At 41.5% G+C, this 17,111-nt stretch overlaps 2 protein-coding genes across 7 annotated transcripts in view; both read left to right on the forward strand.

Annotated features, from left to right (window-relative positions):
- The first annotated feature begins 2,730 nt into the window (after nucleotides 1-2,730).
- RIPPLY2 (ripply transcriptional repressor 2) lies at nucleotides 2,731-7,164 on the forward strand. The gene is made up of 3 exons (XM_060617205.2): nucleotides 2,731-3,131; nucleotides 3,456-3,520; nucleotides 6,963-7,164. Exons 1-3 carry the CDS (start codon nucleotides 2,781-2,783, stop codon nucleotides 7,108-7,110), a joined length of 564 nt encoding a protein of 187 aa, XP_060473188.2. The 5' UTR covers nucleotides 2,731-2,780; the 3' UTR covers nucleotides 7,111-7,164.
- Nucleotides 3,305-17,111, forward strand: part of CYB5R4 (cytochrome b5 reductase 4) — a 99,357-nt gene continuing 85,550 nt past the window's right edge. For 2 of the 6 annotated variants that reach the window (XM_060616080.3, XM_060616081.3), the window contains exons 1-2: nucleotides 9,612-9,840; nucleotides 13,297-13,450. In XM_060616080.3, coding sequence (XP_060472063.1) covers nucleotides 9,766-9,840; nucleotides 13,297-13,450 — 229 coding nt within the window. In that variant the 5' untranslated portion in view covers nucleotides 9,612-9,765. Of the gene's footprint in view, nucleotides 3,418-9,610; nucleotides 9,841-13,296; nucleotides 13,451-17,111 lie in introns of those variants that run through there. The other 4 variants (XM_060616084.3, XM_078447121.2, XM_060616086.3 and 1 more) reach the window with 3 other exon arrangements.

Genomic DNA, 17,111 nt, shown 5'->3' on the forward strand with positions numbered 1-17,111 from the left:
CACCTATATGTTACTAGGTCTTTAAAAATCTATTAATTTTATTCCCTTTCCCCCTGTTACAACTGACAACTGTTCCAGAAGAAAGAGGTTCCATGAGCTCATACCCTTAAGTGAAGATGAAGTGGAGCAGATCCTACCAACCAAAAATAGAACACAGCATGACTCAGAAATAAACATTTGTTATTTTAAGTTTATGAGAGTTTGGAGTTATTTGTTATTGCTACAGAGTCCTGCCTGACCTAACTGATGCAGAATCCAAAAACCAAATTTATTATTTTTCCCTGTGCACAATTAAAAGAATAAAACAACATAAATGTATCATTTGCTCTTCCTCCTATATTTCCCGTTTTATCTGTCTTTGTTTGAGCCATTGGCATTTACCCACTTAACCAGGTTGGAAACCTGGAGAGTATATGTAGACTCCACTTTCATGTCCACCCACATTTTATGATTCAGGTAGTAGTGTAGATTCTATTTCCTAAGTATCCTTCAAATATGTTCTTTCATTTCCATCCTTACTATGCATCTTCTCATTACCTCTTGACTGAGCTATTGCAATGACTTTGTAAGTGATCTCCTTGTTTCCAGTATTAAGCTTTCTTAAATCTGTCTTCCATATGGCTGTCAGAAAGACTTTAATAAAATGTAAACTTTGACCATTCTACTCTCCTGCTTAAAATATCTCACCAGTGCTTACAGAACAAAGCCAAAATGTTTTATTATGGTATATTAGGCTCCTATCAGCCCAAGTCCTTCTATCTCCTCAGCCACATCTGTTCCAGCAGTCCCTACCCTCCAGAAGTGTTGCTCCTTCTCCTCTGCCTCCCGCACCACACGCACAGACTACACTATTTCTGTAATGATCCTTCTAGAAATCCCAATTTAGATTTCTTTTACCCTGAAAGGCTTTCCTGGTTGTCCCGAATAGACTTGTCAATTCCCTCCCTTGTACCACTTCTCTGGTTAAAATGTGCTTTTGAATCTGGCACTTTTCAAACACCTTTGCTTATCTGGCCATTGCAATGGTCATAGATCACAATGACTATAACCTTCTTGAGGATAGGGGAGGATATCTTATTCACCATTACATCTGGAAAGCACAGTACTTATCCCATTACAGACACCTTAAAAGATGTTTATAAAATTGAATGATGAAACATTTCATCAGATAGCTTAGTATCTGTTAAGGGTTTAGGTTTTTAAAAATAGCTTAAGGGGCACCTGGGTAGCTCAGTTGATTGAGCATCTGACTCTTGATTTTGGCTCAGATCATGATCCTAGGGTCATGGGATCTAGTCCTGGATTGAGCCCCACATTGAGCCCCAAGTCAGGCTCTGCACTGAGCTTCAAGCCTGCTTGGGGTTCTCTCTCTCTCTCTCTCTCTGTCTCTCCTCCACTTCACCACTTGTGTGTTCTTTCTCTAAAATTAAAAAAAATATATAAAAAATTGCTTAAAATTTGTTGAGGGCTTTCCATGTGTGGCATTATAGCAGGCATTCTATAAATTTGATTTAGCCAACAATAATTCTAGGGCATTAAGACATGCATTAGGTACCTATCTTACTGATTTCATTATCTGAAGCAAACAATATGTCTCTTAATATGTGGATCATTATAGATCTTGAAGTATTAATTACATTATTTTCCTACACAGTAGCTGAATGAATAGCCGAGACACTATGGCTTACATCCAAAAGTTTTATCTACAACTTTTAAGAAGTTCAGCTCTATTATTTAAAACATTTCAAAAAAAATGTGGCATTTGTATATAATCTTTCCTTTGAAGCATAACAGTTCTTACCAAGTATAATGGCCCTTTGTAATAAGTGAGGGCTAACTTAAATAAGAGAAACAGGGACACAGAGAGGTTGACAACTTGTTCCATAACTTTTCAAGATTTCATTATTATTCTACACAACCCTGCCTCCATAAAATAATTTTCTCATTATCATTGAGAAACAAAATGCCAGCTAGTGACCGAAGTGTATACATGAAATTCTAGACTTATCGTCCGGGGGCCACTGATTAGATGTTGGGGAAAACCACACAAAGATATGAGAATTTAATACAGAGCTATATGCCTAAATCACATGACTCCAATCTCCAGCTCTGGTGGCTGGAACAGTCTTTTACGATCCACCTTTTGTGAATTTTTTTATTCTCTACAAATACCAGGCAGAACCCAGTCTATCAATACATTAACAAAGATATCCCTTTGTCAGGAGCCCATTGATTCACCCAGTTTTAATTCTGCCAGAAAGAGGAGTTAAGGTCATTCCTTTTCATTTAGTCCGCATGCCAGCCTTTAGAGTACGGGGATGCCGAGCTACTTGCATTTACCACATTCTAAAAAGGCCCGAGTCAAGCAATTACCAGCCACTTGGCCTTCTTGCAGAAATACACAAAACGTGTAGAATTGCTTCACTTTATCCCCTCCTAGACTCTTCACTTGGAAATTGGCTGCTCGGGCGAGTGTTGTTTTTTCCCCCCGCAGCCATGTGTCGAAGAGCGATTAACACTCGCTCGACAAAACCCATTCCCGGGCCATTTGGGAGTTGCACGCGTTCGCACCCGAGGCTCGGCCTGCCGCGCCTTCACGCGCAACCTTTTTGTTTCCGCGGCTAGCTGGGGAGAGAGGGGCGGAGAGGGCGCGAACCGCTCAGTATGCAGCAGGCAGCCGGGGCTATATAAAGCTCGGGTCTCGGACCTGGCGGGGGAAGAGGTCTGGCTTGCCCGAGAGCAGGCAGCCGCCTTCCGCCCAGCCCCAGCCCCGCCGCGCCATGGAAACCTGGCAGCCCTTGGCAAGCGGGGCCGGCAAGCGCGCACGCCGCCGCCGCCTGCCGCCCGCGGCCCCCGACCGCCCCGCGCCGCGCGGGGGCGCGGACTCCGGCTGCGGCGCCTCCCCCACCCCGGCCCTCCCGCCCGCGTCTCCCGAGCTCCTCCCCTCCGCTCTCCGCCCCCCACCCACCCCCGGTCCACGCTCTGCTGTGGGCTCTTCTCCCGGGTCTGGGCTCACATCTCCCCTGCGCGCCTTTTGCCCCCCACCCCGCAGATCCGCAGGCCTCTGGAGACCTTGGGTTGACGCCAGAGGCGACGGGGAGGAGGGGGCGAGGCACCACGCGGCGGAGGCGGTGAGTGAGCCGCGCGCCTCGGGCCGCGCCTCCCAGGGGCGCAGATGATGTACCGGGACTGGGTATGCCCTGCCCGAGGGGGACACACGCCCGGCCTGCCCCTCGCTTAAGATCGCGCCGGCCCGAGGCCCTACCAGAGGCCCTGTGGGTCCTGATGCTGCGAGTTTGTCATCCAGAGCAGCGGACACACGGATACGGTCGGGAGCGAGGCTGCTGACAGCCCCGGGGTCACATTCCCTGCCGGCGCGAGGAACGCTAGATCGCGCGCTTTCCCCGTTTCTACAAGGTGAGTGATAACTGCGATTCGTGTCCTTTCGTCCCCAGATGCCGGATGGCCCCGGGATGACCGAAGCCGCAGGAAAGCTTTCCCAATACAGACACCCAGTCAGGTGAGTGACAGGCCTCCCCGAAGGTCTCCCGTTCCTCCAGCGGGAATCGCACCGCCTAGCTCCACGGCTGGCCTTGCAGCATTTCTATCTTGGGAAATCTGTCTTCAAGGATCGCAGAGGTCCTTTACTAATCGAATTGACGAATGTAGTTCACGCTCTCACCTAAAAAAACTGTTAATCAGTGTACACTGAGCAAACTCTTAAAAAATATAAAGACGGAAAGTGGATGGTGTCGTGAAAGTAGACCGGTGACAGCGTGTGCCAGCAAACCAATTTTTTCTTTTTTTTTTTAATGCTGAAGAGGTCCGGTGAAATTGACTTCACAACAGGCAGACTGTGTATATTCTTTTTTTTTTAAAGGGTTTTTTCCCAATTTATTTATTTATTTATTTATTTATTTATTTATTATTTTTATTTTTTTTTGAGAGAAAGAGAGACAGAACGCGAGCGGGGGAGGGGCAGAGAGAGACACACACACGCACAGAATCCCAAGCAGGCTCCAGGCTCGGAGCTGTCAGCACAGAGCCTGTTGCAGGGGCTTGAACTCGTGAACCCTGAGATCATGACCTGAGCCCGAAGGCGGAGGCTTAACTGACTGAGCCATCCAGGCGCCCCAGACTGTGTATAATCTTATTCTCTTGCAAACCAGACGGAAGAATGGTGTTCAAAGTGGCAGTTTTATGGCAAAATGAGCGTGACATGTAAGAGAAAATGGAGTGTAATGAAAATCCTAAAGATCGCTAAACACTGTAAAAAGGATAGAAGTTATTCGACATAACAATGAGGAGCTACTCTACTGTTCCTAGGCACAGGAAGTCGGCCTTTCTGTAGAATTCTTTGTAGCTTTTATTCAGGTGAAAAGTTATTTTGCAGTTTGCTTGCTTCAGAGAGCTGTGAAATGCAGACATGTATGATATTCGTATGTACGTGCTTATAAACAGCATGTAGAAGGCAATATATGTTGATTAATTTCTTACCAAGTGCTAGCACTAGTAAGGGACACAGGAAAAAAATAATCACACCCCTTTAACAAGTGTTGTCATGGTTTAGTTTGGTCAGTTTTACCTGTATGGGCCAAACATAAGCACCTAACTCTGCCAGAGGGAGTGGAGAAAGATCTGGAAAGTGTGTATGATAGGTTGTGGTTACCTAGCTGAGTCTCAAAGTTAGCCAGATGGATGGTAGGTGTGGGAAAAGGGGACAGAAGAAATAGCATAGGAAAAGGGATACAGAGTCATAGAACACCATAGCTCCCTCTGGGAGTATCAAGGAGCTGGAATTTGGGTAAGTGAAGGTGTGGTCATTCCAGCAGGTAAGCCAGAGGCTGGATCTTGCACACCATGGTAGAGAGTTTTGTCCTAATCCTGTATGTGGCATTGGGAACCCATGGACTTAATTCTGCAGATGGTATTGGGGGTTACTCAAAGGATTTTAACCAGAAGAGAAGTGTGATCAGATTTGTGTTTCAGAAAAAGCACGAAGAAAATGGTATATAGGCTTAGTGAGAACACTGAAGTGAAGTTAGAAGTTATTGTAATTCAGGCAAGATATGCTAAAGAGCCATTCTGACGCATTGGAAGTGGGGCTGGGACTGACAGAATTTGGGGAAGGCTTGGGTGACATAATAGGGTTATAATGTATTGGATATAGTAGGTAAAGAAGAGGTAGAAAGACAGAATGGCTCCCAAGTTTGTGTCTGATGACTAGATGAATGCTGCACCAACAGAGTGGAAATTAGGGCTTAAAACAGATTTGGGGAACAAGATAACGAGTCTAGTTTTTCATTTATCACATTCAATGGGCCTATGGGATATCCAAACAGATGTGTCCAGTAAAGAGTTGCATCTGTAGGTAACGGGCCCACAGTCAAGATCTTAAATGGAAATATGGACAGCTTAGAGTCTTCAGTAAATGAATGTTTGGGGAAATCATGGTGGTGAGTGAGGTCTTCCGGGGGACTTCGGGAGGAGAGATGATCACTCTTGATAAAACGCTTGGGAAGGCCAGTTTTAACCTGTATACACAGAAAAAGGGATCCACAAAGGAGACTGAGAAGAACCATTCAGCCCGGGGGAGAATTCAGGAAAGTATCAAGTCCCTGAAAGAAAAATGGTCAGAGATTCTGGGAAGAGTGTGGTAACAATTAAACAACATTCTTTGGATTTGACAGTTCTAGTTAAGCATTAGAAAATCAATTGTTTCCTATATAAGAAATTCCTTTCTTCTTCTGAACTACTGTAGCCATTAATTAGTACTTCTTTAAGTTTATTTTATTTTTATTAATTTCTATCTTGAGTACTATTGTGTGTTTCATTTTTTTATTTAATCACCTTCTTGAGGATAGGGACCATGTTTTTTTTATCTTTGAATGATGAATTATGTCTGGCACAAGGGATCACTAAAATTTTTACTGAACAACTGAATTATTGATGATTGCTTATTTAGGCATCAAAATTAAAAACTTTTTTTTTTTTTACCAGTTGTCTAGAAACATTTATAAACTATATTACCTACTTTTCTGCCCTTTAAAATGGAGTATACTGGGCACAATGTAACCTTCTCTTTGTTAGAATCACTCTGTTATAAATGGGTGCCTGGGGCTGGGGCTAATCACCCTACACTAAAATGACTGCGCTGTTGCTGGTGTGTCAGCCATATCCTTCTTTTCTTTTCCTTGTATGAAAAATAATAGAAGGCCATATGGCAAGATTAATATTTGTCAAAAATTTGAAAATATGAGGTAATTGGGTTACATGAAAATTATTGTATAAAGCCAGTATTATTCTCAATATCTTAATATGGATTTTCCAAATTTAGTTGGATGGGGAAAAGGAAGGGAGATGTGATCAAGGTTGGGGTCAGAGGAAGCTTTTTTATACCCTTGGTGTGAATGCATAGAAAAATTTTTTAAAATATTGCTTTTTGTACTTTTCTAAACTTACATTGGCTACATCTGTAACTAACAGTTAAATTTGTGGGTTTTAGTTGAGATACTAGATGATTTCCGCTTTTCTGGAAGTTGCGTAACATTTTGTTGTCTTTATAAAATTGGCTATCAAAAATTTTAATGTAATAGTAGAATTCATTTTTTTTCCAAAAGGAATTTGGAAATTTGAAGACAACCTTCTTCTGTATATTGTAAGAATAAATATATCAGTAGTACCTGAAGAAAGCTAAATACTGATCTTATGCTCATAAAGGGTTTAGTGTGAATTTATTTGATCCAATTTATAGCTTGGATAAAGATTTAAAAATAATTAACTAGTTATTGATACTTTGGCAAGTAGACTCCCATGAAACCTGTGATAGTAACATTTTAAAACTCTATCTAAAGGCATATATCAATTGCTAAGTATGGAGCTCTTGAAATTTGAATATTTCATGAATATAAGGATTCTGAATGTGAAAAAATAAAGCATATTATGTTGTCTGCTTCTTTCAGACTATTTTGGCCCAAATCAAAGTGTTATGATTACTTATATCAAGAAGCAGAAGCTCTTCTGAAAAATTTTCCAATTCAAGCCACAATTTCATTTTATGAAGATTCTGATAGTGAAGATGAAATTGAGGAGCTGATCTGTGAAAATTAATCTGATTAGTTACTTTTGATGACATTAAAAGCTTATAGAATTTAAATTTAGTGTACAAATGTATCATAATCCTTTAAACTAATTTATTTGTATATAAATTATTAATAAAATGAAATATTTTGGAATTACAAAGTAGTTTGGCTTTTTTTTTATCCTTACACTATAATCCAATGTTGGAATTGAAAAATAAGTGCAGTGTACAAATGTCTTGATTGTATTGTAAACATTTGAGGCTTACAAAAGATAATTTTGATCTCTTCATCAAATTACAAATTTAACTTTAGTTATAATTCTGCAAGTATTTAGCTAAAACTTTGCAGAGAGTGACTATATTTAATTTTCAGCCTAATCTTGTAACATCTAGTATTTCTTACCGATCCTTATTAGATATTGTAGTTGCAGATGGATACTATTAGATAATGAAGAAAGTCACCTTATGTTACTAATCACACAATATTATGTGTTTGCTTGCAAATGGTGAAAAACACTTTAAATCATTGTCCATAATTGAGAGTGGGAATTAATGTCAGGGCTATTAAATTTTAGAGATGTTTAATGAATGAAGAGTCAAGTCATTGTCACTTTAATACTCCTCTGCTGTCCTTAAATCCAGTAGTAAAATAGCATGGGTGTTCAATAATTGTAGTGCTACATTGAGGGATTCCCAGAACTAAAACAAAACAAAAAAAAAAAGTGAGTATGACTTACATGGAGTCAATAAAAGGGGAGCCAAAGGCTAGAATTTGATATTTTTCCATTTCTGTCCAAGGGGGAACGAAGAAATTTGGCAGATATGAAGTGATTTTCAACAACATCACCTTCCTTTGTTCTGGTTCCTTGCTCCTAATATTGTCATGTAAAATTTTTCTCGTGGGAAGTGAATAAGAAATTGTCAGTGATTGCTTTTGTAAGTTTTTTTTTAAATCTTTTTAAATGTTTATTTATTTTGAGAGAGAGAGAGAACGTGAGCAGGGGAGGGGCAGAGATAGACAGAAAAGAATGAATCCCAAGAAGGCTCTGCCCCTTCAGCGCAGATCCCAATGTAGGACTTGATCCCAGGAACCATGAAATCATGACCTGAGCCAAAACCAACAGTCAGACGCTTAATGGACTGAGCCACCCAGGTGCCCCAAGCTTTTTTTTTTTTTTTTTTTTTTTAATGTAGACTTATGAGAGAACACCTTATCATTTAATGAAAGAGAAAACAGGAGCACATTGCAAAGTAAAGGTAACATAGTAGATAGACTATGGTTGTGAAGTTCTTTAGCTTAAATACAATTTTTCACAGTAAGCGTTTTAATCGCCAATAAAATGTTTCCTAATATCCCAGAATGGTGATAGGTAGAGGTGAAGGTCCAAGATGGTTACCTGGCTAAGAAATCCTCTTACTTGAATGGCTAGATTCACACAATTTGCCTTCTAACCTTAAGGACAAGGCGGTTGAAATAGAGTAAGTTCAAATCATGTGTCAGAGTCAGGAAAAATTAGTAATGGCCTCAATTAGAGTTATTTACAAGTATATTTTTTCTCCTGAAAACGTTTTCTCTTCACTGGATTCTACACTCAGGAGGTGTGTGTACCCCAAGGGATACACAAAAAATCCACCAGGTCACGAATCTGGACTTTGATCATTAGGGACTGGTTTTTACCTGCATAGTATTCGAGCTTCTCTCATCAATATGTTGGAATAGTATGAAGAACCACCGCCATTTATTGATTTATTGGCTACTACTAACCAACCAGGCACTATACCAGGTAGTTTACATATGACATCTCATTTAATCCTTACTGAAATCTAAGCCCATTAGGCAGATGGGGAAAATGAAACTTTGAAACACTCAAATAACTCGCATAAGGCCTTATTTATTAAATGCAGAGAGATGGCATTCAAACTAAACCTATTTGACTCAAACATAACTGCTCATCACTCCATTTGGGGTTGTATCAGTAAGCAATTCCCTGTATCTTTCAGTGAAGACAGGAAGTTAGATGAAGAGGAAATGCTTGTGAGTGGTGATCGGAGCAGGAGACTTTGCTTCTTCGACTCATTCATTAGTCATTAGCGGGGGTTCTTAAAGGTGAAGCTTCACCTAGTAGGAGTGGCTGTTTGCATTTGACACCTTAATTCTTAAAGGTTCTCTTTCCTGTACAGACAGGTGTCTTACAGTAGAGAGTTTCAGAGAAATCAAAATGCTTTGAAAGTGTTATTTTGTTCCATATTTCAAGTAGTGTGGTGGTAGTGCTTAACAATAGACAGACACTTGTGTTCTGGTTTAACAGTCTATAAGAATTTATTTTCAGATTCTGTCAGCACCAAGGCTAAGGAACAGCTTCCCTCTGTCTTAAATGCTACCACGGAATAGCTGTCACCTCCCTGCGGTGCTGAAATTCAGAGTTCAGGACTAACGAAGCATGCGTACTTGTCTCTGGTTCCTCCCCTGCCGGCGCTCCGTTCTTTCCTTTGGCTCCGCCCTCCGCGGCCTCAACGTGCTGCGTCATGGCGCGCCTCACCCCGGGCGACCCCGGAAGTGGGTCGGGGGCTTGGCCTCTGCCCGGCCTCAGAGCCGGAGCGGTAGGTGTTACCGTAGAGGGGGTCGAGCCGAGAAATCTTGTCCGGCGGCGGACCCCGGGCAGGGCCCGGGCCAGGGGTCCAGGATGCTGAACGTCCCTTCCCAGTCTTTCCCGGCCCCCAGCTCACAGCAGCGCGTCGCCTCCGGGGGGCGTAGCAAGGTAAGCGGGTGACACCGTTGGTCTCATTCAGCTCGCCGCCCGCCGGCGTTCCTTGCTACCCAAAGGTCCATTCTCTCCTAAGGACACCTCTTCCACCTCCTGTCCTCCGCTCTCGCCTTCGTTCCCTCCTGCCCTTGCTGGCGAGCTTTCTGATCCACTTATGTCTGCAATCATTGAGTTCTCCTAACCTCCCTCCCTCTCACCTACTAGCCCCTTTCCTTCCCATCCGCAATTCCCTTAATGTGAAGTCTTTTCCCGCGAATTAAATTTAGTCGTGTATGACTGGACCAGCACAGTGCTTGACGTTATCATATAGGTATTCAGTATTAGCTTCTTTCCCTCAGCCTATCCTCATCTCCAGTCTTTTGTTCTACACTTGCCGGAAGGAGTTGTGAGTGATGTGGTTCCCTAAGAGAAGGGAAAGGTTGGGAAGTAGCGACATTGGCCAGTGACCATCCCTCCAAAGGTGGCAACTCCCGGAACTAGGGAAGATTGGGGAAGCGAGAACAAATGTCTACAGTCCTCCGGAGGGTTTATGGACACTTCTTTTAGTCATGCTCCCTTTCTACTTTTGGTACCTGTTTAATCACTGCCTTTTCTACTGATACCACTTGCTGACTTTGAAGCTAATATAATACTCTGTAACTTTTAGTTAAACATAGTTACTGTTAGCAACAGGTGGAATACAAATGTATTTTATATTTACAAAATTTTATAAAATTGTCTCCTGTGTTCATTGCAACATAGATAATTACTCCAGTTATTTGTTAGTTCCTCATTCTATAACTTCATGTTTTGTTTTTGAAACTTCCACCTGCTTGGGCCACTTCCCCCCACCCCCCAATTCTGAATTCTTGGATCTTAGCATTATTTAGGATCTTTACCGACTTTTTTTTTTCCCCCCTCCACTTAAACCTGGAGTTTGACTCTGGATTAGAATTATGGATTCAGGAATCTGTAGCTTTCATTAGCTTTTCAGAAGTCTGTAACTCTAACAATAGTAATAACATGGCTAAAATTTATTCGGTGCTTACTGTGTATGGTCTAAGTGTTTTGAGTGCTTCGTGTGTATTAACTCTTTTCTTTACAGTGATCCCATGAAATGGGTGCTTTTGCTGTCTATATATCACAGAAAGGGAACTGTTTAAGACATGTTGCTTTGGACCCCAAAACTTGATGTGATGTGACTCTGGCTGGGACATTTCATTTATTGCTACATGTATCATCCAGCCATCTAATCATCTGACCCCTCCTCCTTGATGTTTGACCCGTTTCTCTCCTTGAGCTAAATTCTTGGCTAAATAGTATAGCCTTCGCAGAGATAGAATATCTGAATTAGAATATGAGTTTCTGGCCTTCTGTTCAAACTACAAACCATGTTCTCAGCATCATTTTAAAAGAAAGCTCAGAGGCAAAGACAAAAGGTTCACAGATGGTGATTGCAAAGGTGAGTCTTTGGGTCCAAAAAGAGAACAAAATACAATTATTGTGCAATTCAAGAGGAAACTCAGACAACCCCCCCTCCCCCCCCCCCAAGACTTTATGAAATAAGGTGATCTTGCAGTGTTAGAACCTGAGTCTGGCTTGTATGACATGGGTAGACGTTGAGAAAATAGAAGCTAGTTGGGGAGGTTGTATATCATAATAGTTAAAAGCATAGATTTTTGAGTGAGAAAGACCCAGATTCTTTTCCCAGTTCCCATGACTTAATCTCTGAGTCTCATTTTTCTCAGGTGTAAATGAGAATAATAGTACCCATTTTATAGGGCTGTTCATAGGATTAAATGAGATAATGTTTCTCTTAGCACAATCTTGGTGTATGGTATGCACTCCTCTGTGTTACTTGCCCTTAGGCTTTTATTCAGACCCCATGGATTGTTGTGGGATTGTTGTATAAAGCCCTCAGCACAGTGTGTGTTACAGAATATGTACTCAATATATGGTAGCTTTATTATTTCTACTGACACTAGTAAATAAATATTTGAGAACCTACCATATGCTGGAGATGTGGTCTCTGTTTCCAAGGAGGTTAGTCTAATAAGCTAATAGGCTGCACAGACAAATAGTTACAAATGTCATAAGAATTGTAACAGTATGTTATGACCACAAGGGGTTAGGGTCAGAGAATGCTTCTGGAGGAAATAATGTCTGTGGGAGAGAGGAAGGGAATTGATCCAGGCAGAGGAGCAGGTGTTTCATACTAATCAAAGAATCAGTTCCCATTTAGCTAAAACATGTAATAGGAAGGAGCAGAAACTAAAACTCAGAGCTAGTGAGGTAAACTATGATCAGATAGGAAGGGCCTGGTAAACGAGGGAATTTAGAGACATTATTTATTGTAGAGTAGTGTGGAGAGCCACTGAAGGAGGGAGGGCCCATGATTAGAGTTGCTTAACTACTCAGTAGATTATGGAATCCTCATAGATAAGAGAGAGAAGTGATTTTGGTTTGGGATGGGAAAGATCATTTTCTCATACTTTACTTCATTTACTGGGACCAAGAAACCTAGAGAATTTCAGGGATGGTAAGAAGGGGATGATGTAGTTGGTAGGAAGGAATGTGAAATTGCAGTGGTACCACAGACCTATTAGTTTGGTTATTTGGGGGGAAATGAGTGCCTGCAGTAGGTAGGATTCCGGAAAGTGAAATTGATAAATATCTTAGTCTATTCCGTCTGTTATAACAGAGGGCCATAAATTTTATAAGGTGACTTACAAACAATGGAAATTTATTTCTCACAGTTTTGGAGGCTGGGAATTCTAAGGTCAGTGCACCAACAACTTCAGTGTCTGATGAAGGCCTGATTCCTCATTCATAGCCATCTTTTCCCCACATCCTCACATGGCAGAAAGGCTGAGAGCCCTTTGAGGCCTTTTTAATAAGGGTACTAAGACCATTCATGAAGGCTCCACCTTCAAGACTTAGTCACCTGCCAGAGGCCCTACTTCCTAATATCACATTGGAGGTTAGGATTTCAACATATGAATTTTGGAGGGGCACACACATTCAGTGTATAGCAATATGCTTCCTTGAGTGTGCCTTCTTTTACATTAAACATTTCTCTGGTACTGTGTAACAAACTAGTTATATAAGTATAGGCAGGAGCTTAATTCCGTGTGACAGAGCTGGAACTAAGACTTGTTTTCTGACTCCAGGTTCAATGTTATTGTTTTACTAGATACCATTCTGATGACTGTTTGTGTGACAGAGTTTCTAAGCCCTACCTCATAGCCCAGGTGTTTTATATTGTTCTATTTATAATTTGAATATAGCAGAGATGATTTTGACAACCACCTAAATCTATAAAAAAATGTAGAATTATTGATTTGAATTTTCTTATTTTTTTGAATGAGGGTAAGAGTAACGAAGCAGCCTTAAGAGAAGTGGGAGGAAGGGGAGGGGAGAGCAGCTGACTCGAAGAAGCCACATTGAATTCTTCCCTTTTCCTTTTTTCAGGTCCCTCTAAAACAGGGCAGAAGTCTTATGGATTGGATTCGACTCACTAAAAGTGGAAAGGATCTAACGGGATTAAAAGGCAGGTTAATTGAAGTAACTGAAGAAGAACTTAAAAAGCACAACACAAAAGATGATTGTTGGATATGCATAAGAGGTACGTGGTTATTTATTTTGTACTGCAAAAGGTTTTGGCTGGGCTTTCCAGTTGAGTGCCATATGACCTCATGGTCCTATTACTTGGTGTTACGATACACAATAAGAGAAGAAAAATAACCTTACACTGGGCTATAAAATAATTCTGAATTTGCACAGTATTTCTTAGATAACTATTTACATAGCATACCTGTGCTGTACTCCCTTTGAAAGAAAACAAGTGTTTGTGGGCAGTTTATTCAGTAATACTCTCTGTATAATAATGTCCTGCCTTAGTGCCTTGTAACAGAATCTTTTTGAATGGGAGAAGTTGTTCTGCCAGAAAAAAAAATGTCTCTGAGAATCGAAAGTAAATCAGAAAGACTGTGTTTAAGCCAAATCTTCAGTTCTCACATGAAGCAGTTTTTATTATTCAATATGTTTTTCTTAGCAATATTAATTACCTAATTTTTATAGCCTGTAGAAAATTAATTTTTTTAATGTTTATTTATTTTTGAGAGCCATAGCATGAGCAGGGGAGGGGCACAGAGAGGGGGAACACAGAGCTGGATATGGGGCTCGAACTCATGAACCGTGAGATCATGACGTGAGCCGAATTTGGACGCTTAACTGACTGAGCCACCCAGGCGCCCCTAGCCCGTAGCAAATTAGAAATGCCAAACCAGAAATAAGTGGATTGGAGAGAGTGAGCAGAGGTAGAGGAGGGGAGCTGATAAAAGCAGACCTCATGGTAATCAACAACCTGACATCTCGGAGGGGAACAGAAGTAATAAAGGGCATGGAAATGTATGGTGGGCCTCCGTAGCGAGATCACTGAGTCATACAGACATGGTTAAATATGCCCACTACCCTCAGTTTAAAGAGTCATTTAGTCATGCAGTGCTGTTGCACAATTGTGATTTTATCGTTGTGTAATTATGGTATGTTGTCAGTTATCCTGATCAGTATCCTGATCATGTCCTGTAACCAGTATGAGAGAGACCGTGTCGTGTCAGTCATACTGTTCAGTCCTTCATGCCTGGCACATAGAGGACATCAATATGTGCTTGTTGAATGAATGTGCTTAACGTTGTTAAGAAGTTCTATTAGGGAGGTGTGTGGTTGTCATAGTAGGTTGGTGATGTGATCAATGGAAAGATACCAGTAGGGACAATGAGTTTGCTAGAGATGCACAGACAGAAGCACAAACTTGGTGGCTTAAGCCACAGACAGTTATTGTCTCACAGTTCTGGAGGCGAAAGTCTGAGATCAGGGTGCCTTCTGAGCGCTGTGAAAAAGAACCTGTTCCATGCTTCTCACCTAGCTTCTGCTGGTTTGCTGCCAATCTTTGAAGTTGCTTGGCTTATAGAAGCATCAACCCAGTCTGCCTTCAGCTTCACGTTGCATTCTCCCTGTGTGCTTGTCCGTTTCCAAATTTCCTGTTTCAATAAGGACACCAGTCATGTTGGATTGAGGCCCTACTGTACTCTAGAATGACCTCATCTGTTATATCTGCATTGACCCTATATCCAAATAGGGTCATGTTCTGAAATACTGGTGGGTAGACCTTCAACATACGAATTTTGGGCTGTACACGATTTAAGCCATAACACATAATTCGAGAGTGAAAGTGTTTCCAGTGGCAGAGAGGATGGACTCTCCTAGCAGGTGATGACATAACAGAACAGCTGCTCAACCCCCCAGAGTTTCTCAGGGGAATACAACTGTGGCTAGTACCTACAGGCTGGAAGGAGGATTCTGCTAGATGCAAAAACCTCCTTTTGCCCTTTTAGAGGGTTTTTAATACCCTCTTTGCTCTCTTTCCATGCTGCCTACCTGTTTTAGCAGGTATAAGTATCTGGTACACAGTGACCGCCCCACTCTGCCTGAGTGTTCTCTGCTAGACTGGGCGAAGTGGAGGTCGGTGTCCCAGGAGCATCTCTCAGCTGGTCCAGGCCACAGGCACGTCTGAGTTCTGTTTCTACAGTAGGAAGCCACTTCTCCAGAAAACTCACTTCTCCTCCGTATCTTAGTGATGTTAGATAAATGAGGCATTAATGAAACACAGTCATACTTTACTATTCATTTAATGTACTGCTGGAGATAAGGGACTTGTTTGCTATGTTTGAAAAGCAGTATGCACACTGCTCCCAGTTATGTATCTCCTGTAAGAATCGAATGTATGGTAGGACTGGTAAGGTTGTTGATTTGAGGATACATTTATTGAAATTTCTATTGGAGGATGTCTTCTACTCTACTAACAATAAGGCTTTTTTTCCCCTTTGCATAAAGTGTGTCTTTTTTCCTTCTTGACAAGTTCAGTTTATGTTATCAAGAAACACTCAATTTAGGCCCTTCTCTTTGAGCTTTCTCTCTAGTAGGAGAGGATAAATGACTGACTGTTAGACACATCTGAGTGAAGTGTCATAAGAAGTTCTAAAGAAAATGACATCAGATTGGAGGGAGGGAGACACGTGGTAGTGATAGCCTGAAAGCTGGGGACAGGTTTTCACCAGAAAATGAGGAAGTGCATCTAAGTTGAGGGAAAGGCCTAAAGTATAAACACAGAAAGGCTTAAGATATGTTCTGGATGACCTCAACCGTAGCAATTTCTTACTTGACACATCCCCAAAGGTAAGGGAATTAAAAACAAAAATGAACTACTGGGACCTTATGAAGATAAAACGCTTCTGCACAGCAAAGGAAACAACCAACAAAACTAAAAGGCAACCAACGGAAGGGGAAGGTATTTGCAAATGACATATCGGACAAAGGGCTAGTATCCAAAATCTATAAAGAGCTCACCAAACTCCACACCCGAAAAACAAATAACCTAGTGAAGAAATGGGCAGAAAACATGAATAGACACTTCTCTGAAGAAGACATCCGGATGGCCAACAGGCACATGAAAAGATGCTCAACGTCGCTCCTCATCAGGGAAATACAAATCAAAACCACACTGAAATATCACCTCATGCCAGTCAGAGTGGCCAAAATGAACAAATCAGGAGACTATAGATGCTGGAGAGGATGTGGAGAAACGGGAACCTTCTTGCACGGTTGGTGGGAATGCAAACTGGTGCAGCCACTCTGGAAAACAGTGTGGAGGTTCCTTAGAAAATTAAAAATAGACCTACCCTATGACCCAGTAATAGCACTGCTAGGAATTTACCCAAGGGATACAGGAGTACTGATGCATAGGGGCACTTGTACCCCAATGTTTATAGCAGCACTCTCAACAATAGCCAAATTATGGAAACAGCCTAAATGTCCATCAACTGATGAATGGATAAAGAAATTGTGGTTTATATACACAATGGAGTACTACGTGGCAATGAGAAAGAATGAAATATGGCCCTTTGTAGCAACATGGATGGAACTGGAGAGTGTTATTCTAAGTGAAATAAGCCATACAGAGAAAGATACCATATGGTTTCACTCTTATGTGGATCCTGAGAAACTTAACAGAAACCCATGGGGGAGAGGAAGGAAAAAAAAAAAAGAGGTTAGAGTGGAAGAGAGCCAAAGCATAAGAGACTTTTAAAAACTGAGAACAAACTGAGGGTTGATGGGGGGTGGGAGGGAGGGGAGGGTGGGTGATGGGTATTGAGGAGGGCACCTTTTGGGATGAGCACTGGGTGTTGTATGGAAACCAATTTGACAATAAACTTCATATATTGAAA

The sequence above is a fragment of the Panthera onca genome, chromosome B2 (genome assembly GCF_046562875.1).
Source record: "Panthera onca isolate mPanOnc1 chromosome B2, mPanOnc1 haplotype 2, whole genome shotgun sequence".
In the NCBI taxonomy this organism is placed as follows: domain Eukaryota; kingdom Metazoa; phylum Chordata; class Mammalia; order Carnivora; family Felidae; genus Panthera; species Panthera onca.